Source organism: Aythya marila (genome assembly GCF_965140915.1).
Source record: "Aythya marila genome assembly, chromosome: 15".
Classification (NCBI taxonomy): Eukaryota; Metazoa; Chordata; class Aves; order Anseriformes; family Anatidae; genus Aythya; species Aythya marila.
Window position 1 is genome coordinate 9,748,976 of NC_139056.1, and position 22,113 is coordinate 9,771,088.

Here is a 22,113-nt window from a genome sequence, read left to right on the forward strand (position 1 = left end):
ACATTACTTGTATGATGGATGACTTCTTGTTTAACACCAGTTCAGGAATGGATTCTGCATCTGTTTCTCTACAAACTAATTGATTAGACCAGATGATCTTGAAGGTCTTTTCCAACCTTAATGATTCTATGATGAACAATTCTGCAACTCAGGTCTGAAGGAATATGAGACTACAGAGTTCATGCTTCCAGCTTTCTTCAAGGTTATTCTCTTTACAGGAGTTGATTTGGCTGCTAATGTCTACAGCTAGCAATCAAATGAAAGGATACTTTATACCTCAACAAAGCACATACACACACTTGCAAAATCTATGCCAAAGGAGCTAGAAACTTTTAAAGAATTTGTGCAAGATTGTTTTTCAGCAGCGAAGAAGTTTTATTCTCTAGGAAAAAAAAAATCTCTTTGAAATGCTAGTTGTGTACTTTCTATCTGATCAGCAGTGAATAGATACCTTGACAAGGTAGCCAGCAGACTGAGTAAATGCCATTTTGCAAGCCTTTATATAGTGGGTTCAATCTTTCCCCTCCGTGCTGCTTTATGTATTGTGCCATTGCCAGAGGATTACAAATACAAAAACAAATGACAGACGTGTGTCTTATTAGACAACACAGTAGGATTTGTTTAAATTAACAGACCCACACAAGACAATGAACTAAAAATAAATGCATATAATGACTAGATTAGCAATGAAATTACATTTTCTTTAGCTCTAAAGCAAGCCTTGCATACCTTTGTCTGGAAACTTTAATCAAAGAGAAAAATACAAATGTGAGTTCCTTAGAAATGGTTAAAACCTATACAACATCCTATCATGCCAAAACACCTGAAAGGACTTACAGAAATAATATTACGAGAAACACAGAAGCTCAATGAAACCAGCTTTTCCTTACCCGGCATTCAGCTTCAATTGGTTTGATGAAGGGAGAGCCACACATCGTCTGAGTCTTAACAATGTGATCATCCAGTAAAAGCTGGATGTCATCAACTGCTGACAGGATGCTGTTGTTCTGTAAAGACATCATATTTTGCTAAGGTAAATAGCAGTTGCTTATTTTGCTGCTCTCCAACCTTACACTCATTCAGCTTCCTGCTGCCCCCCCTTCTCCCTGAAGGCAGGAAAGTAGCAAGGCACTGACAAAGCCTGCAATATGTCTGAAGATACGAAATGATATCTCTCCCATACATCTCTATTTAGAAGGTCAAGAGATGGATGTTGTCAATAGAAAGCTAGCCAGAGATGCTAGTGACTTATAACAATCTTTTGCACAGTATGTGATTTCCTATATCTTCTGGACAAGTTAAAATTTCACCACTGTTCACTTTTTCATACAAAACTGCAGAAGCTCTCAGGCTCACAGATTTGTTAGGATTAATATGTTGAGATTCCAAGTTAACCACACACTAATAGTAATGGATACATTTGCCCAGGCTTTGGGGTATGATACCACTTTCCATGATACCACAATGTATCAGCAGTACTTCCCTCTAATATTTGTGAACTGATGTTGAGGATCAAAGTAATTCATTTCAACAATGTGTATATGGATTTCATGTTTACTCACAGTATCCCTGTATTTCACCAGAGTGAACTGCATGTTGACCCACTCTGATTTCATTTTCTGTATTGATTTCTCTAAAGAATACTCCTTACTTGCGGCTGCTCCAATAGGTTCCAGCCTAAATTGGAATGAAACACGTATCTCAGAAATACTTTTGCAATGTAGCAGAAGGGAAGTGAAGCAAAGCTGACTACCTTTCCCTTTCATTTGGATATCTTATTAGTAACACACACTCTTATTTCAGGAAATATTTATTCACTTTTGAGCTCACCAAGTTAGAAAAGTTAGTATTAATTTGGAGACAAATAAAGACAGAAAATTCCAAATGCAGAAATTAAGTGGTTTGGGAATATGATTCTGGGTGTTTTTGTCTTGGTTCCACAAGGACATCTGACAGTTCCATCTCTATCTTAATAAGATATAGCTGTGAAAACATGGAAGTTCTGAACAACACACACACACACACAAAAAAAAAACAAACTAGAATTTTGTATCTCACATACGATACCATGATCATCTAAAAAAACTGAGAATAGAGTAAGCTTCTTACCGATCAATATATTTTGAGAGTCCAAATTCCAGCATATTTAGAAGAGTAGTAGTTTCATCGGGTTTGATCTCACATCCTACAATTTCACTAATCTGAAAATAAAGAAAAATCTATTATTGAGGTGGATGCTTCTAATAGACTTGGTAAACAGCAAGGAAAAAATGCTTAAAAAGTATTAGTGCAGCACCCCAATTTGCTTTTCTTCCATTAATTCAAAGAAGCTCATGCCTGTACCATTAAAAATTTCAAAACTGCATTTATTAAGTGACAGGATACAGAATGATCTTACTGTGAAATACAGAACTATTACTAATATATGGAGTACTGCATTGAACTGTCAGTTTCTGAGGTAGGATACCTCCACAGTTAAAGCAGAGTTAAAATACCTGCTCCCAATGTCTATCCTTCATTCCACGATTGCAGGCAATTGACAGGACAGGAAGATGCTGTTTAAACTTATCAAGTTTATATTTTGTACTTTCTGCTAAGCGTCTAGGCCCAGCCAAATCTGGAAAACTCTTACTGAGCTTGTACATAGTCCTCCACATATTTCCAATTTCTTCAGTAATTTCAACAGCATTCAATTTCTGGAGAGATCCTGAATACAGCAACATTTTAAAAAAAAAAAAAAAAAAAAAAAAGCAGTGAGTAATTCAGCACAAGGGGATTATCAGGGTGGTTTATTTACAGGTATTTATAGTCACTCTCATTTAACTGGAAATCATTTATGTTACAAAAAAGTCTTTATGCAAAATCCGTGTCAACAATTTTATTTCACTGATTGATTTCACTGCTTCTCTCTTCAAAATTATTTTATCACAATAACTAAGCAACCTGTTCAGCTTCTACTTAACTAACTGAAAATGACACATTTCATCAATATCTCACCATTCATCCATTCCTCAGACTTGGTATGAAATTCATAGGCTGTTAACCAAAGTTGTTCAAAGGGTTGCTTGTTTGTGATTATAATTTGCAGTAAGGGAAATTGACTCTTATTCCGCTCAAGTAACTCCTCTTCTTTATTTATAGCCTTTAATGATAATAATAATAAAAAAAATATTTCCATCAAAAATTCTTGCTACTGCTTTTTAATTTTTTACTAAGTAATATTGGATAGGATTTTTTTTTCACATGTCAAAGCCAGCCAGTTTTGTAGACTTAAGCCTGTAGCTTTTAGGTAAATAAGGTAACTGTGTTCTTGTAAATTACCTTAGTTATTTGTTGGTAGTTTTTACTACTCAAGTAATTTTAAATATCTATTTTAAAAATAGACAATTTACCATAGCATTCAGTGATACCAAGTCTCACAAGCTACCAAGCCACTTTGAAACCTGGATGTAAGCTCCCCAGTCACACAGGCTTATGAGATTTTTTTCCACTTGTGATTATTTGTTTTTAGCTTGTATTACAGAAACATCTGGGGGCTCCAACCAGAACAGGATATTAATTGCTGCATCTATTTAATATAAAATATTGTCTTTCCCCAAAAGAGCTTACAGCATAAATGAATGTGCAAAGATTTAGAGAAAAGTGTTGCCTTTTGCATTTCATACGTACTGAAAGGAATCACTGGCAAACACTATTTGAAATGCAAATACTCGATTCAGATTGAGTCCTACATCTGTTTTCACAATGCCATCAGAACTTTTGTAATACTTTTAATCATTCTATGTGAGTTGCAGACAGAGAAACTTGAAGATCCATATTTCTAGGTAATCTTTAACTTCATGTATTCACTCAGCTGTTCATGGTGTCATTTAAATTGTGTGGATACAAATCTCGTTGTGAATATATATTAAGAAATTTCACCAACTTAATAACTTACTCTGTTCTACCCATTACAACTTATCAATGCTGTTAACTCAAACTAACTAGATACACTGGATGCCTTTAAATCAGTTTAAGGTTCTTGATATATAGGGATTGTAGCAATTTATCTAAATCCCAAACTGATTTAATTGGTCCAGTTTTCTCTTTTGAGCAGGTCTTAATTAACAGCTTGATTCTTAAGGCTCCATATATGCAGAAATCTCATCATCTCACTGTGATTTAGAACATTAAGTAAGCCTCACAATACCTGTGAGATCTCTCAAAGGTAACCATTCTCATTTCCCAACAGAGGCACAGCTAAGAAACTATTCAGCCAAGAATGACACAGCATATTGGTTAAAGAGCCCTGAGTAGAATCTAGGAATCTCAGTGTTCAGCTTCCTTCTAACATCTGAAAACTTATATTAATGCTTTTAGGCAACTTCTGGAAATGATACATACAGTTGGAGAGCATTTGTTTTTAATTAGAGAACAATGAAAGATGCTTAAATGCAGCTCAAGTAGCACAAACCACAATTCAGGGAAAATACCACTTCCCTAATTGTTCTCCTAGTCAGCTCTTCCAGAAAAAAATGTTTTTCATGGATAGTATCCTGCTATTACCGACCGTTTAGAAATACTGAAATTCGCTATTTTAATTTAAAAAACTCCCTAAACATTTCCCCCCCAAAATATGCTTTTCAGCTCAGCATTAGTACTGTATATGGGGACGAGAAGATATTGGCCACTTGTTGGTGAATTTGGGAATCTTAAAGCCAGCTTGATAATATATGTCCAGAACCTGGAAAAAAACATTCATGCATCCAACACACTGTAACCCACTTTATACCTGTTAAAAATACTAACCTCAAGTTCTGCTACTGCGTTATTTAGATTCTTATTTAACTCTTTAAATTTATCAACATTGTTCTTCATTTCTTCTATGGTCATAATATCCCGCTTTTTGTAGCTTTCTACTTCTCTATTATAACCTTCAAGAGTTTCATCAAACTGAGAAATCCTGAAGTAAAGATAGGTAAAGTAATATGATGTTCTGTTTCATTCGTTTTCAGGTTTCGGTTATTTTATGAATTATAACAAGCACTGTGAAATGAAAACTGATCTCAGTGCTAGTGTAAACTAAGTAGAGATTCCAGTCAAAACCCATTAGTTATCAGTTACGTCAACCGTATGCATGAAACAGCATTAAAATTCAAATTTCATTTTCAAATTCAGTTCACTTACATTTGCTACTTTTACCACTTAAAGCAAATAAAGGAAGAGTGAAAACATTGTGAAAATGTTTAATGCCAAGCCAAGCAATATAACAGGACAGAATTAGGACTATTCTAGCAGTATCTTTCATTTCTCCTTTAAGACCTATTTAAGTACAGGAATATTCTAATCTACCCTGATCAACCATATTTTTCTGAAATCTCCATAATACTGCAAACCAGGTTTCTCCCATACTTTCTCAGCTACTTTCCAAGTTTTACTGGTAAAATAAATATCCTTTTACTGATGAGATATTTTCAGATATTTTCTTTTCTTTAGAAATATCCAGTGAAAGAAAATGTCCTAACACCATACCTCTCAAGCAACACCATCTCTATATGATTCCTCCTGCTATACAACTCATCTCTACTGTTATCAAACATTGTCTCAATCTTATTAGGCCAATGGAAAACCGTGCTATTCAGGTGTATGTCATAACCTAAAAGGAAAAAAAAAAAAAAGATATCTTGAAGAAAATACCTATATATCAATGGTCTAATAGAATGCTTGGTGTGAAGAGTAAGCAAAAAAACTAAAACTGTATTTAGGAATATGTGAGTTAGAAATAAGCTTTCCAAGAAGCTATGTATTTCAAGCTGATAACAGAACTATCTTCACTGCAAAAAGAACTGCTTGCTGAAACAGATTAGACTCTAAAATCAAGTGAACAGCGTAAAATTCTCTGAATAAGATCTTAGTAGACAGAAATTGGTGAGAACAACTATTCCAGAACGTGTATTCTGTTAAACTGTATTTGAGTCCAACTATATAAAGACACAGACCATTCCAAACCAAATATATAACAAATATCTAAAAAAGGTGGATAAAAGTAACGTTTAAAACATTTAGTCCACAATGTGTAAATGCTGAATTATTCACAACAGCAATAGCATAATAACTACAATGAGCCAACATTTACATCTTCGTATTTCTCTATTTGTTCAGCACACTCAGTTCATTACCCTTTGGCAAAATAAATGTTGCATGAAGCCTCTGCTCAGCCTAAACCTTTATCACTTGGAACTAGGATACATTCTGCTTCTAGTTCCACCAGTAATTACACTTGGGAATTCCACTAGAATCCAATGAATGGCATTGAGCCATCTCTATTTCTTGCACTGACGGTATGTTTCATCCTTCAGAAAAGCATAGAGAGTGCATCAGGTGTTAGTTTCTTCAAAATATTGTTTGTGAAATATGACATCTGCTAAAAAATAAAATGTAAAGATGCTGATTGAATTTCTTAACATTGGCAAAAACATTCTAATAATTAGCCTGCTCCAAAATCAGTATTCCAATAAAACAAATTCATTACACTTCCATATATTGAAAAACTGTTGCTGGGCATTTCCAAACTACCATATGATTTCCCTCAAAATTCCTGCAGCAGTGGATAGAGTAGGCAGAAATATCTTTCACAAAGGACAGCCTACTGATTTCACGAAGGGCAGACTACTTGATTTCATTATTATGACATGAAATAGTATTGGTTGAATCACTGCCTATTCTATGAAAATGTTTCAAAGTGTTCTCAGTCTTTCATCAGCATTCTAGATGATGCAACATCTATCCCGGTATCTATATATAAATACTTCCATGTGGAGACTTTCATAATCTGTAATTGAGACATACTAGTAAGATCAGCATAGTCCATGAGGAATTCCAGTCTGCGTGCTGCTTCAGAGACCTCCTGTCTCAGTTTAGATGCAGTAACTTTACTGGATTTCTTTAAGAATGCATCAAATTCTACTAGCTCCTCAGTGTTCAGAGGCAGCTCATTCAATCTCTTTGCAATTATGTTATATTCATCACAAAGTCTACAACAAAAAGTAAACAGACACATCACTGGGATCATAAATGAAGTAGGATGCAAGATCTTATTAATGAAGTTTGTCTTTTAAACAGCAAGTGTTAAGATGAATACACACAGCAGATATGCATTTATTAAGGATGATATTTCACTCTGTACAATAATTTCTATTGTCCTACTATGTTTACAAGAACTGGTATATAATAAAGCGATCACTACATTGATTCCAAATTACAATTAACAGAATATTAACAGTTTACTTCCCATAGGCTTAGAATTTCCTCTTTCAAGATCTGACTTGCTGCAGAAAGCAATGTTTGAATACAGTAAGCAAGAGCTCACTATCACCCCAAAAAATAAAATTAAGTGCATGGGATGAAACACAGTTATAAAGAGGAAGATTATTAAAAAATCACATTTATTTATTTATTTTGCACATGGAAAAAACAGTATTTTCCCTCTTCATTAAAATGATAAAATTTCTTGTTCCAGATTCCAGCTCAGTACTGTAAACATCTGTACAGACAGCAGGCATGTGAACAGCAACCACCCACAAATAGGTTGATTTAAACCAGCACAAGCATTCAAAATCTTAGGTGTTGAGCATAAGCTTGTTGCCTAGATTCCCTCCCCAGTAAGTGGAGACAGAGGCGCTGCTAAAGAGCAGTTCATCTCCACTTGGAGATGCTTTGCAGACAAGTGAGTTGAATTCCCCCCCCCCCTTTTCCCCCTCCTTTTTTTTCTTTTTACAATGGTTATTGTTCTTTCCATTCACTGTGAAAGAATTATTTATGTGCCACTGTGTTTTTTGTTTGTTTGCTTTTAATTCACAGAGCCATGATTATCCCATTATACTGGAGCCAAACTATAGCCTTAGTTTTGTTCTTTTATTTTTTACTTAAAATTGCCATGATATGAAATCAGAACTGGTACTTCCCTAACAAAATAAATAAATAAATCGGAGACAACACAAAAATTTAGCTCCATAGTACATTCTTCATGTTGCTTTAGCTGGAAGCCAGCAGGGAAAGCAAGGACCTCAACTCAAATCTTAGGAGGTCAGTCAAGGAGGAAAGAACAACACCATATTTTCAGTCTAAACTTTATGTACACCCTGTACAGACTAAGTTATGTGTTTATTACAAGTATTTCTATACCTGTTAATTTTAAATACTGGTTTGGTTTCCTTACATGTGTCTGGCCAACACTGGTAGAAAAGCCAGTAGATGAATAAAGTTATCTCAGACACAGATATACAACATTAGTCCATGCAGACAGCAACAATCATGCACGACAACAGCATGTACCTTTTATTTGACTCTCTGTTTTCCATCACCTCAAATTCAATCAATCTATCCTTAAGATTTTGAGTCCGAATGCAAAGTTCCTCATTCAGTTGTACAGCATCCAGACAGAACATGGCCAGGGGGACAGTGACATGCATAGACATAATCTCTCTTTTCAGTTTTGTTAAGCTGTCAATCTTCTACAAATGGAAAAGAAAAATCTGATGTTTTTCCTTAAACTTTATAGATGAAACAACTAATTAATTCCCATCCAGCAATTGGTAATATATTCCAAGCAGAAGAAGGGACAACATTTTTTTTCTTTTTATTTATTTTCAGAGCTCAGTTATTGCCAACAGATTTCAGGGCTGAAAGCCTTGCATCATAAAATGCCATATTAAGAAACACCATAAGTTGCTTAAAGAAGTATTCAGCCAGAAGCTAGCTCAGGAATGCAGCAAACAAAGTAGACAGGGCTAAGGACAAGACAATCAAAAGACCGGTAAGATTCAGATTCACCAAATACTCTGGGCAGTCTTCCACTGGCTATTTCACCCAACAAAACCCACAGAAGAAGGCCATAGAGAAACCTCCTTCTCCATTGCTACTGCAGCCTTACAGTAAGGGGCTATGTAAAGTGCAATGGATTCCCTAGTGTTCCCAAGTGCAAACATAGCCATTCAAATGGAAATTCTTTAGAACAGCAATATACTACAAAGTCAAGCGTGATGTGTTAGCTGCTGTATGAACACGTAAGCAGTTGTCAGTTATATCTTACCTCTGCCAAAGCTCTTAAAGAATGATCTTCTTTCAAGAAATCTGTAACATCTTGCTGTGCATTGTTGTTCAAAAGATTGCTGTATTTCTTGTACACGTTTAAATACCTTAAATACAGATCACAAAAACAAACACAAGATCCCAAGGTGAAGATTCTCTATAATAAGAAACAAATCAGCTCAAACTGTTTAACGTTTGAGCTGAAGAGATAATGTTATGAATCTGAGGACTTGGATGGGCAACAGAGCCAACAGAAAAAACTTACTTCTGTGGACCAAGTATGTTGCTCTCAAAGATCATTTCAAGCTTGTTCACATAATCTGAAAACAACAATTCATCTGGTTTGACCGTACGGAGAGTGAGATCATCTCTTTTTAATTGTGGAAAGAGAATTTTTTCTACCTGAAGGAAATCATTGCAAATAATGTGATAGCATGTACAACAGAGGAAATAAGATATTCTATTATCCATTCACCATCCATTTCAAAAAATGTATAATTTAGTAAACACAAGCCTGGGCCTTCAATTCTATGGAGTTCAAACACTTTGAATGCTTAAGCCAGTACATATACGCAAAAAATCTATACAGAGGTACTGATATTTACATTAAAAGTGCCAAGATAGGTATTCAACTAAAGGACCGATAACCTCTCTTGGACCCCATGTTTGTACGTAAGTAGGCTGTTCCTCACATTTTAAGTAGAAACATTTAAGTATCCCAGTGGGTGCTGCACAATGGAACAAACACAACTCATCCAAGTAGACAAAGTATTTCTATTGTAGGAAAAAACAAACAAACAAAACCCATAAACTATAACAAAAACTGTAGCAACAAAGGTAGTAATAATCTCTGAACAAATTTTCACTTAGTTTCATATGCAGTTTGTTTGTGAAAACTACACACACACACACAGAAAAAAAATCAGACCAGGACTTTAAAACTTGAATTAGAAAAATAACAATTCCTATGCTATCTTCTATAATCACAAAATTTCACATGGTTTCTGATATGTGACCCACATCTTTATGCTGTATATGACAGTTTTCTGCTTCATTTTTATATCACAGACAATTTTTATTCACATTGTATTTTGCACGCAGTTTTAATTTATCTAGTACCTTTGGAAGTTCCTCTGCGCTTCGTAGGATCTCCCTGAAGCAATGACTGATCAAATCCCAACATTCTTTCAAAGATGGCTCAAAGACAATCTTGGGTTCTTCCACATTGAGTTTGACTATTAGCATTTGAGGTACAAAGAACTTCATGTCTTGATATGGTTCTGTAAAATCACTCCCATCCTTAGGGAAAAAGAATTAAAATTGGACATGTTAAATAAGCTTTCTATAAATATAATAATTAAAAATATTCACATTCCCCCCACTTTTAACGGTACAGCATCAATGGGATTTTCTTCTGCGATTCTTGTTCATAACACTGATGCCCCAATATATAAAATTTTGAAGGGCCAACTCTTAAATGAATCTATAAGATCTGGAATTAGGAAACTGGATCTAAGCCTAATTGCCTCAGTTTTTACTGAACTAACAGAAGTAAAGCACTAATTATCATGCAGAACCAAAACTCAAAGAAAAAAAAAAATCTATAATGCTATCAGAACTAAAATCCAGTATCAAATACAAGACCTTGTTGTTGTTTTGCTTTTGTTTAATTGTCTTGTATGGTTAAAAAGAACTATACTACCCCCAAATTACTTTTACAGTAACTGAGTCCTAATCCATGACTAGGCTCATAATGTAGATGCTATAATGATTTCAAACAAACAAAAAAGCAGCAGCACCATCATCCAGATGCAAGGTGAGGCCTATCGTAAGATTGACAACATATTGTACCACGTTGCCAGGTTGGATAGGGCTTTGAGCAATCTGGTCTAGTTGTAGGTGTCCCTGCCCATGGCAGGGGCATTGGAGTTAGATTATCTTTAAGGCCCCTTCCAACCCAAACCACCCTATGATTTTATGATTGTATGTGTGATCCTCTGGCTGCAATGCAGTATTTCAGCTGACACATTCATTCTGTTTAAATAGGTTTCATGTTGTCTTGCCATGGTAGATCCTGTGTGATCTGAAACTTAAAGAACTCATGTCCGCTAAGAAGCAACCAGTGATTAAAACTTTAACGATCTAATGTTTATTTTCACAATTGAATGCGTTACTTGAAATAATACAGGGCACTCATCTGGCATAGATGGGGACACCACATACATAAATTATCTCTGCAAAGGATTACGGGTATGACTATGCACACTTTTTACTTCAAGGAATATTTGTGTGCTTTCAGAACAAAATACTTCAGTGTTTTGCCAGGTTAAGGCCAAAACAGATAAAACTGAAAATTAATATTAAGAAATCTACTTCCATTCAAGACAGAGTTGTAAACCCTTACAACTGCTAATTATAAGTCTTGCCCTGCAAAAGGATTATTTGAGTAAACAGTTCTTGACCACTCAAAAAAATCCACTTAGTAGGCAGAACAGTTTGAAGGGTGCAGACATATTTTATTAAGGCAAGATCTAGAATATTTTAGCCTTCAAAGAGCATTACATTTTATAGCTGTATGAATTATTGTCTCTATGTAACACCGAAAACTATATGCATAGATACACCTCACAGCATATACCTTGTAGATCATAAAAAATGCAAGAAGATCTTCCAAGGAGTTAACAACCATCCCACGTAGTTGTAATGACATTAGAGTTGCCACTGAACTAAAATAGCTTTCAATTCGCTGAGGTGAGTCATAGTCATTTTGAGGAGCAAAATGTATCCATTTCGTTTTCTCATCAAGGAAGATAGATGCACAAGTTGGGATCCACCTAAAAGAAAGCAATACATACAAAGTTTTTAAAAGCTTGTTAGTCTTACCTTGCTCCTTGCAATGAATTCTAAGCTCAGAAATTACCCAAAGAATGATCAAAATCCAAAAAGCAACCAAAGAACGGTTAACTAGATGTCATACTAAAACTTTATCTACCAGAACTTGGAGAAAACATAATTTTTTAAGTTAAGGGTACTTGTTTTCATGGGCCCCTAGTATTAGTTTAAATGAATATGAATAGATGAAACAGTAATGACAAATGATTACCATTAAGTGGGAACCTTGAGACTGGAAAAGATATCAAGTGGCAGAATGATGCCCCCTACTGTCATGGGCTATTACCTCATAGAATTTCTTTCTTATATTAATTTATTTCTGTAATGAAAAAAGTCAGGTTTCTTGTCATAAGTTCTACAGATGAATGGCTGATTTAGCCTCCCTTCCTCTCATGGTTCTTATTTCCAATCTGTCTGTATGTGTAGTCAGTTTATTCCCATTTGCTCTTGTGCAAGCACTCTTGCAGTTAGTTCCAAAAGCTCTTTCAGGATCCAGATGTTTTTCCCTATAATTTATTTATCCCTTTGCTTTGGCAGCCTTTTTGTTGGGACTACCATCATCTTAGACTAAGATCTGTTTAAAAAAGCTCTCCAGTTTCTCCCTATTTTTTTAAATATGTGTGTATATATATATTAGTTAATATAAAAATATTAAAATATAATAAACAGGAACTCTAGAGGCTCTGGGATCCATAGGATAGAATTTATTAGGTATCGACATAAGCCATTCAACATATTTTCTGAAAATCCTTTGAAATGGACAGGGCTTAACAAGAATTTTCAGTGAACTGAAGCTAGAAACAGTCTGTAAAAGGAAGTGTATCCATTCACAGCCAGCTCCCCTTTCACGCTCCTCTGTAAACAGCATGAAGCCAAAGAGAAAATACTTCTTTCATATATCAGAAAGGCCTCAGGATGCAGGTGGTCTCCTTTAAAACTAAGGAGAATATTCCACTCAAACAGTATGGTTCTGGATCTGTATGGGAATGGCTGTCTGCTGCTGCAGTCAGAGAGAATTTTGTGCTCTGTTTTACCTGGATGAGGATCTGTAACATATACCTAAAAAACTTTATTTTGCAACTGAAGTCCATATAAATGGAAACCGAAATGTAATCATGTCCTCACGTTAATGAAGTTAGGATTTGAACACTTCTATGTACAAATTAATTTATTTGTTTCTCATGTTAGAGGGCAAAATTTTAAATGTGCTGTTCTTGTCATAAATCAGACCCTAAAATACTCTATTTATCTACTGTTACTACAGTTGGCACTGACTTGTTCTGAAGAATTTCTCGAGCTTCCACACAGTGTCTTTGAATGACATCCACAAATTCTGTAGGCAGCAGTGGTAGGTCTCCACAAAGCATTTCTTCAATGCGGACAAACCTTAGATAACTATATCTATGGAAAGTAAAGCAAACAGGAGATACTTTAAGGACCTCTGTTTAAAATTAAACAAACAAATAAAAACAAAAAACTATTATGAAATACAGTCAGAAAGTCTTGTAGGTATTGTATATATGTAAATGTTAGAAGTACCGTATGTACTAATAATATTTTCCAGCGATGCATGTCTTGTCACTGCTAAGTTGTCCAGCAAGTCCATTTCTAATATTTTTTCTTTGCTTGGTTGTTTTTTGCTATTAGCAAATGTAAAGGGCTTCATAAATTTAATTTTGTATTTGTCAGATTTCGAATTGTGTTATTTTTTTTCTAAAACAGAGTACTTTCTTGTCTATTCTGGCTACCCTGAGGAGGTAATCTTTTTTTTTTTTTTTTTTTTTTTTTTAATTTCATCAACATGGCATATATTACCATCTGAAACAAACAAGAGCTTAAACTACTTCAAATGTTATTTAAATGCAAAAACAAACAAACAAAAAACAGTGGTAAGGATTAGTAACTACCATATTAACTTCACAAGAAAAAAATGCCTCAGTTTTCCAAAGTCCCCAGTAAAATTTCCAACTACAAACATTTGAAAGGGACTCAGTTTAAAGAGATGCGAATGCTTTTCTTTTGTTAACTTCAGGAATGAAGATGAGAATTCTGAATTACTATTTAATTGAGCATGGACTCAATTTAGGGATAACATCTTTTAACAAAGGGGATGACCTTTTCATAGCACTAAGTCCACATTCTTCACTGTGGACATGTACAACATTCACACTTGTATTTACAGTCTGCAAGTGAAGATGGCTGAGATTGCTGAAGACTGAGAAAAAAAAAATCTTCAGAAAAGAGAACAGATTTTGTAATTTTCTCTCTACTGCCCCCACCAGAACCTCAGCAGCATATGTAGACAAGTCAGCAGATGCACTCTAATCGAGCCATTAAATGAGAACATTCCCAGTTTAATTGTGATCCTATGAACAAGACTTCTTACTCAGAAAGCCAAAGCTGTTGCAAAGTGTACATCAGTGGATTCACTGTGAATAGACTATTTTCATTCCAGCTTTTTGCTTCTTCATAAGAGCTGTGCCATGGGACTGGTGCACGGATAACTCTCTGGGGAAAAGGGCGTGGGGTACTTCTAATTAGAAGTCTCTCTCTCTCAGCTGGATCCATCAAGATGTAATCAACTAGAACAAATCATATATACATCATGGTGAGATTGTGTCATACCCACATATGAAAACACAGTATCTCCATAGCTTATAAACTCATAGAGTTCTCTACATTTAAAACTTGTTTTTAGGAGTACTTTTTTTAAAGTACTGCACAATAATCAAATTACCATCTTAACTATGAAGTATTTTCAAAAAAAAAGAAAATAAGGATTGGTTCTGGTTCTAAAAAGAACCAGAGAGACAGGAGAAAGAGCTTTTCATCCTATCTTTCCAAGACATCTTCTTAACGCTTCAACACGTTGTCTGTTAACTGGGGATAGAAATACCTTCATTTAAAGCACGATTTTTAGAAAGCTTCTTAAACGTTTGTGAAACACAGAAATGTTAATATAACAGAAATCATCCATTGCATCTAGGAAACATGATATTCAAAAGTCTGATCTATATTATCTGACCCCAAAGGAACTCTCCACTGGCACTAAGAACAAAATGGAGATTTGCTCTTAAAGTGCAATAAGTGTTTACATATTCTGAATTGCTAAGAGATTATGAGTCTTACCAATAGCTTTCATGAGGCTGATTCGATAGTCTGCCTTAATCTCCTCTTTTAAACAAACAAGTGAATTCTCCAGGTATGGATTAGCAAGAAGATGAGCTGGAATTTGTTTTAAAATCACATTAATTACTTCCTTATCCTGAGGTGCCAGCATGTCTTCCTGTACTCCATAATGTATGTAGTAACAGTACCGCTACAAAATAATACATAAAATATTACACTTATTGTAGGACGTTTCTGACAAATAATGAATAACTATGAAATATTTTTGGCTCTTCTATTACTTGAACCTTTTCTGCAATCAAAAGGTACTTGAATATCACAGATTTTGGCTATGTCTATCTCCTGGTTCTTTTTAAAGCACTGTTAATGCCTGACATTTTTACAATACTTGCACGTTTTGATGTAAGCATATATTAAATTAAGTGCAGCATATTAAATTACTGATCTCTGAAGTACAAGCCAACAATGTGAGAGGTTAAGAATTTGGAAAGATAGTTTTACTTGCAAACCCTTTGGACAAGAAGCACACCAAGGAGCTAGGAAGAGAAACAAATAAGAAAGGAAATAAAATTTAACAGCAAGTTGCTAAATATTCATATTTACATCTTCTAAACCTCCTGCACTGTGTTCTCTTCTCAACTACTTTTAAGTAAAGAGGTTATAGATGTATCACTGATGATTACTGCTGCTGCTTTTCTCAACCATAAAATGAAAAGTAAATACCTCTATATCGTTACTTGAAGGTGAATTTTCTTCCTTATTTATCTCCTCCTCATGTAAGTGCATGATAACAAATTGTTCTTCTGGAGTCAATGGTTGGTTGTCTGTATAATGTATAACATGTAATTCTGGCATATGAGCAGGTACACACAGCGAGATGAGATCCAAACTGTTTAACAATGTTGGTGTACTTCTGAAACAAAAGACTACAAGTGACTAAAGAAGATGTAACTGATTCTTAAATTAACATGGACAAACGATAAGCTACTGCACTGAGGACAAGTATGGCCTATGATGAAGTTTTCAATTACTCAGTAAAATTGTGTAACATACCAGATTGTATTTCCTCTGTTAAAGTAACATATCATTTTAATATCATGTAAACTTTCTTATTCTACAATATCACTGAGACATGCAAGATTTTATAAGCAATTCTATCAGTGCCAGATCTACTTGCATTACTACGTAGGTTGCCCATGATCTTACCTATTTTCAGGTGATTATCTTTCCAAAATCTTAACAATATGACCCAAAAGTTTAAATTGGCTCATTTGCATAGATGTTGTACTGCAGATTTCACTCTCAGCTTATATGCTATTTTCTATAAATCTTTTGTCTACACTCCTCAGGATATGCAACAATCAGCCAACAAACTGTCACTCCATACTTGATTTATTCCACATAATCCCATCCATAGTTGAAAAGAATTTAAGTTTCCATTTTGTCGTTTTAATGGTACAGATCACCATATTATCTTAACATGGAACAAGATAGTTACTGTCATAGCACTTCCAGAGGTGACTATTTCTCTCCCTATTTTACAGATGAATACAAGCAAAAAAAAAAAAAAAAATATATATATATATATATACACACATATATACACACACACTCATGATAGAAGAGTGACCAATTTCGCAAAACCCCAGCAGCATTACAGAGCATTTAAACACTCACAGAACAACTGAGTTGCATCTCCATTAACTAAACTCTGGGTTCTCAAATCAATCATTGTAAAAGGAAGACCTTGTTAGCATGCCTAAGACTGAAATTTGCCCTGCCACAAAGAAGCAGTGAAAGCTACTCATTTAGAACACAATGAAATTTTAGTAATGATGCTGAACATAGCATCCAAGTCAAAAGAAAAATTAAAGCACAAATCAAATAGCTAGAATTACTGTAATATTTTGTATCTTTATACTATTATAGAACATTACCTAGCAGAATCACATTGACTTCTCTGTGCAAGTTTGAGTCTCTTCCTGGAAGGCACAAAATCTTTTGAAGCTTTAAGTGCCAGTTAAGAAAGTCACATAAAGGAATATTTTTCAAATAAGTTATTATTTTAGATCGGTAAAACAAAAACAAACAAACAAACAAACAACAGCAACAACAACAAAAAACACTAAATCAATTCCATCAGGTAATGAAATGCCAGACAAATGCAATATCACAAAGAAATCCTTAGTTCTGACTAAGGATTTAGCAAGACATTAAAACCACATGTTAAAGAATCTTGCTGAGTCTGAAACTAAAAACTAGGTTCAGGAAAGCATTCAGCTCACACTTCTGACTTCAGTGCTTACATATCTCTCTGAACAAACCATGTTTTCTGCCCACTTAAATAGCAAGAGTATTACAGCTGTTGATATCCTTATCTGCATTATATCACAATGTCATATCAAATCAACAGCATAATATAGACTTAAATAAGACTTATGAATAAGATTCATAAGACTTACATGTGCGTCCACATTTTGCTAACACAAACTTCTACTGCGTGGTTTAGACATAAGAAGTGTATTAAGTAATGTTACTTGGAGTTGATCCTCACAGGAATATTTTGATGCCTGTCTCCTGTTTTATTATGTTATGCAAGGCTCATGAATATGAACATTAGAGGTGTACATGTGGAATGTGTTTCCATATTTTGCTGCTGGTACCAATTTTTACTTCTAACTTCAATCAGAGCTTGCATCTTGTTCGCCTTCTGCTTTGCAAACAATTCCCTCCTAATAATTGTGTGTGATTATTTGGGAGGATGAATCTAACAAATTTATTAGGCTTTACCTTTACTAAAATGAATGCACGCTTTTGGCAATTTGTCTATATTGACTGTCAGGTAATACACTTGGAAGAATTTTTTTAGGGAAGAGTGATTTTGCTAGGTGATGCTTTAATAAACAAGTTATGTACAGAACAAGTAAGGCTAAACCTATGAACATGTTCAAATGTGGATACACAGTGAGGCAGCTTTCCACTCTGCTGAACCCAGTGATGTCCTTGTCATTGATGAGGATGTTAACTTGTGAAGATTCTTCAGTTTTAAATCCCGTGCAGTAGGAGTATAATTATTAGCTATGGAGTCACTTGGGCTTCGGTAGTGACTCTGTTCTTTGAATGGAGCTCCCAAAGTCCACGATGCTTGTTGCATCAAACGAGGATAACATCGTCTTTTAAGGACAAACTGCAATGGGAGAAACAAAGAAGCCATAGTTGTACATAGCACAATGTTTTTAGGTCTTCACAGAGCTAAAAATACCACCATAAAGATTAAATATACAAGTCTGAGTCAGAGTCATTTGACCACCAATTTCTTTTTAGACCCCAATGCTCCACATACATCTAAGAAAGAATTTATGTCTTTTGTGGGAGTACTCATGCTTTTTTTTTTTTTTTTTTTTTAATAAAACAGAGGAAAGCGTTAGTACGTTATCTGGTACTCACTACTTCCCCACATGTCCCTCTTGCTTCTTTTCTTCACCATACATTTGGTTAAATTTAGAAAACTTGTTATTCCTCAAGCCTTTGTTAATCATACATCTACACTCGATGCTTGTAACAGTTGAACAATAATACAAATTAGCAAATTCTTCTCTCATCTTTCTCTCTCTCCCACGTCAATTTGTAATATATTTCTTCTGTCTACTCATTCCATGTTTCTTCTCAGGTGAATTAGTATCTATCGATTGGCTCTTTATCAGCCCTGAGATCTAAACTTTAATGAAGAGAAGCTCACAGGCATAAGGGATGTGGGATAGAAAAGTATGTTTTTTTAATGAAGATACCCTAAGAGAGAAAATGCATGTAAGATAGAATAATGAATGTAATTCACATCATGGTGCCTAAAGCTCTTATTTTAAATTCATATTTAGCTTCTGTATTACATCGGGTTTAATGATTTTTTTTTTTTTACTTAGTTGGAATAACACTATTATCACACTATCGCTGCAACCATATTCCTTAAAGTAGCTTCTGAAAGTTCACAGGATCATTTCAGTTCCATTTTTTCCATTGCACACACGAGACAGTTGAGTAGGTCCCTGAATTACAGTTTTGCATTATTGAACTCATACAAGAATTGAAAAGAGTTTGGAGATTTGGAGATCTTCTGAGAAAAGTCGCTGGCTATCTCTAGGAATTGCTGAATTGAGTATAAACTCCAAATTCTCAGTTCTTCTCCTAATTAGGTCTGCTTTCAAAACTACATTCTTTCTCTCCCACTACATAGAACAACTTTCTGCATGCAGAGCCTTCTTATGTGACAAAAATTTCAGCGGCTAAATCAGCTTGTGTTGTATTTAAACCTTGACATTTCCCCAGAAAGTTTAATTGAATTTTTCATGACAATAAAAGATTTTTATGCAACATTTCATTAAGTAATTTTCCACTTTTAAAAAACATACATTTTCAGTTAAAGTTTCTTAATCTCAAATAAAGACCAACATAAGACATTTTCCAGCACAATTTCTTCACAAACAGTATCTTACTAAGAAAAGAAATCTCAGAGAAACTGAAGTAGTGACACAAATGAGCCAAATGAGCAACTGGGAGGCATGTATGATAAGGAATGCCAGCCCTCTCTTCTTCTTCCCATTAAGTCCTGGCATATGTAATTTTTATTTGTGTCATCTGCACAAGTTGTTCATTCAGATCAGTGCTGCACCTGCCAAGCTCTCAGCTGTTTTTGGAACAGCATTCTAATTCAGTTGTTTTGTGCTCTGCCATAAAATATTTATGTTGGGAAAAAAAAAAAAAAAAAAGGAAAAAAAATCAAAATTTGTTTGGATGAAAAATATTTTAAAGCCAAAATGCAACAGCAAATAATAATGAACTATAATGTAACAAACATTTAAATTGCCACAGTTTAATCTCCAAATAATGTAAATTGCAACAACACTTTTTTAAAATAAGAGCAGCTCTAATAAAATACTCAGTGATCTCCTTAGTACTTAACAAGAGTAATTTAATTAGGTTTTCCCATCTTCAATTCCTAAGGCCTAGTAGTATATAATGCCTAAAGTCACTCTAGCAGATGCAATTTAACGTTTATCCTGGCAAAAGGGGAGAGCGCACATACCTGATACAAATCTGAAGGTGTAGCTGAAGAAGAAGCAGGTATGGGTGGTAACTCTGGTAACTGTTTTGGATGGCTCATGTTATACACTGAATCATTTTGTGACTAGAGAGATATGAAAAACACTTTCAAAGGCATTTATGAATTATATTGCTTTGAAAAACGTTTATTCAAAAAGAATAGGGACTTTCAGTTTTCACTGAAAATGAAATAGGACAACTTTTATTAATAATCCCGTCTCACAGAGACACACAGAAATCATTATAACTGCCAGGCATGCTTCAATAAAGATAGCATGAATTGCCCTTGATTAATGACTAAAGGATTGGGCTTTTGGGTACCTTTACAGAATAAACTGTGCAGTTTATTGGTAGACTTCTTCATTCATAAAGGTATAAGAGTTACGAAGAAAACCATTGTACATTCTAACGCCAACTCTTGATTTTTATGCTACCTAACCATTCAAAGAGTTAATGCTTCTTAAACACTTGAGCAACGGGATTATTAATAAAAAGGCTATTATTAAAAAGGCTAAGGCCCCAAAAATATTGAACAAGAACGAGTGTCTTCAAATAAAGTCCTTCTTAATGTGAAACCATAAGCCACTGGTAATGGCCAATTTGAAAAAGATATATCAATCTTTCACAGTTCTAGTGGAAAGAACTTACCCCTGGGACCATGGGTCTCTGTTTTGGCTTCATTTTGCCTTGTCTTTCATCAACCTGTTTTTTGTTTGCTTAGAAGATTTTGGTCCTCCCACTCAAAATAAGTATCCTGGTAGTTACTCACACTGAAAAAGAATTAGAGAACTATTTCAGGTACTACAAAAGGTACGAAAACAATCAGCTTCCTATCTCTTCTGCTAAGAAGAAAAAACTCTCCCCTAGCTCTCTTCTTGCTAGCTTACAACACTAGGCTTTCTTCCCCTCCAGACCACACACTTTCTTTTTCTCTCTTTCCCTGTTCAGGCTCACTTTTCACTTTCTTACTCTCTCCAGATATTTGTCAAGCATGATTTTTTCACCCTACCCTCTCCATGTTCTCCAGTTTCATTCCTCCCCACAGCCTGCTCTCTTCTAAGGCACCAGGGACTCTGAGTCCTCAGTAGTGCTTTACAGCAGATTTACCCATACATTAACTGCCATGAGAAATAAACATGTCAAAAGGAATGGGAGGAGAGAAAGAGCGATATGGCCCACATGCCCTAAACAACCACAGAGTCCATGAGCAAGCTGGGTCAGAGGGAAAACTACCTGCAGACGCCCTAGTAACCCGTTACTCTGCCTGTTCTAGCTAGGTGAACTTCTCCAACGCTTTCTCTTCCTCTCAGTCCTCGGCTTCGTTGCCCCAGTTACAGCATAGCTGGTGCTAGGAGACAGGAATTTCCTCCCTGTCTTCCCAGAGCTGAGAAAACAGCTCCTTTCAGCGCTGTGCTGCACCAAGCTGTGGTCACAGAGACTCAGTTCCGGAACCGATGAGGAGTAGAACTGGTTCATCTTACCTCCAAAAGCTACTAAAACATCTTAGATACTCTGCTATTTGTATGAAAACACTGTACACAGCAAAGGAGATCCCAGAACAAGAAAGGTAGTATAAATGTGACTTTTCATGAGAACTGGGGAAAAAAAAAATAAAGATTCAAAATCTTGAATCTAAACATCACCACTGTAATACACAATAAATGTTTGTTCATTGTCTTTTGTATTATAAAACAAGGAGTTCCGTTTGAGGAGCAGGAGTTGCAAAAGCTCCCTGCTGAAGTAAGATGTATAATACTTGGCTAGACACTATGAAAATTCTTTTGCTTAATGTAACAAAAAAGAGAACCCCCTCCCCTTCTCTCCTTCTGCATCTCAGTTGCCTCTTTTGTTCAAAGACACTGCTGCAAAGTTCATGTAACCATCTCCTGATAAGTTGCTAAACTAGTGTATCAACATCCTGCATTC

General features: G+C 35.1%; 1 protein-coding gene across 1 annotated transcript in view; it reads right to left on the bottom strand.

Moving 5' to 3' along the window:
* DNAH3 (dynein axonemal heavy chain 3) overlaps positions 1–21,467 on the bottom strand; it is a 65,556-nt gene extending 44,089 nt beyond the window's left edge. Inside the window, exons 1-22 of the mRNA XM_082772722.1 lie at positions 21,421–21,467; positions 20,836–20,957; positions 20,171–20,272; positions 18,052–18,277; positions 17,028–17,097; positions 15,814–16,003; positions 15,091–15,280; positions 14,348–14,543; positions 13,237–13,362; positions 11,708–11,903; positions 10,189–10,368; positions 9,335–9,471; positions 9,071–9,176; positions 8,314–8,492; positions 6,829–7,013; positions 5,512–5,635; positions 4,789–4,942; positions 2,998–3,142; positions 2,496–2,707; positions 2,110–2,201; positions 1,563–1,677; positions 891–1,007 (exon numbers count right to left, since the gene is read on the bottom strand). Of these exons, the coding sequence (XP_082628848.1) occupies positions 891–1,007; positions 1,563–1,677; positions 2,110–2,201; positions 2,496–2,707; positions 2,998–3,142; positions 4,789–4,942; positions 5,512–5,635; positions 6,829–7,013; positions 8,314–8,492; positions 9,071–9,176; positions 9,335–9,471; positions 10,189–10,368; positions 11,708–11,903; positions 13,237–13,362; positions 14,348–14,543; positions 15,091–15,280; positions 15,814–16,003; positions 17,028–17,097; positions 18,052–18,277; positions 20,171–20,272; positions 20,836–20,868 (3,075 nt within the window). The 5' untranslated portion in view covers positions 20,869–20,957; positions 21,421–21,467. The remainder of the gene's footprint in view (positions 1–890; positions 1,008–1,562; positions 1,678–2,109; positions 2,202–2,495; positions 2,708–2,997; positions 3,143–4,788; positions 4,943–5,511; positions 5,636–6,828; positions 7,014–8,313; positions 8,493–9,070; positions 9,177–9,334; positions 9,472–10,188; positions 10,369–11,707; positions 11,904–13,236; positions 13,363–14,347; positions 14,544–15,090; positions 15,281–15,813; positions 16,004–17,027; positions 17,098–18,051; positions 18,278–20,170; positions 20,273–20,835; positions 20,958–21,420) is intronic.
* Positions 21,468–22,113: the final 646 nt, after the last annotated feature.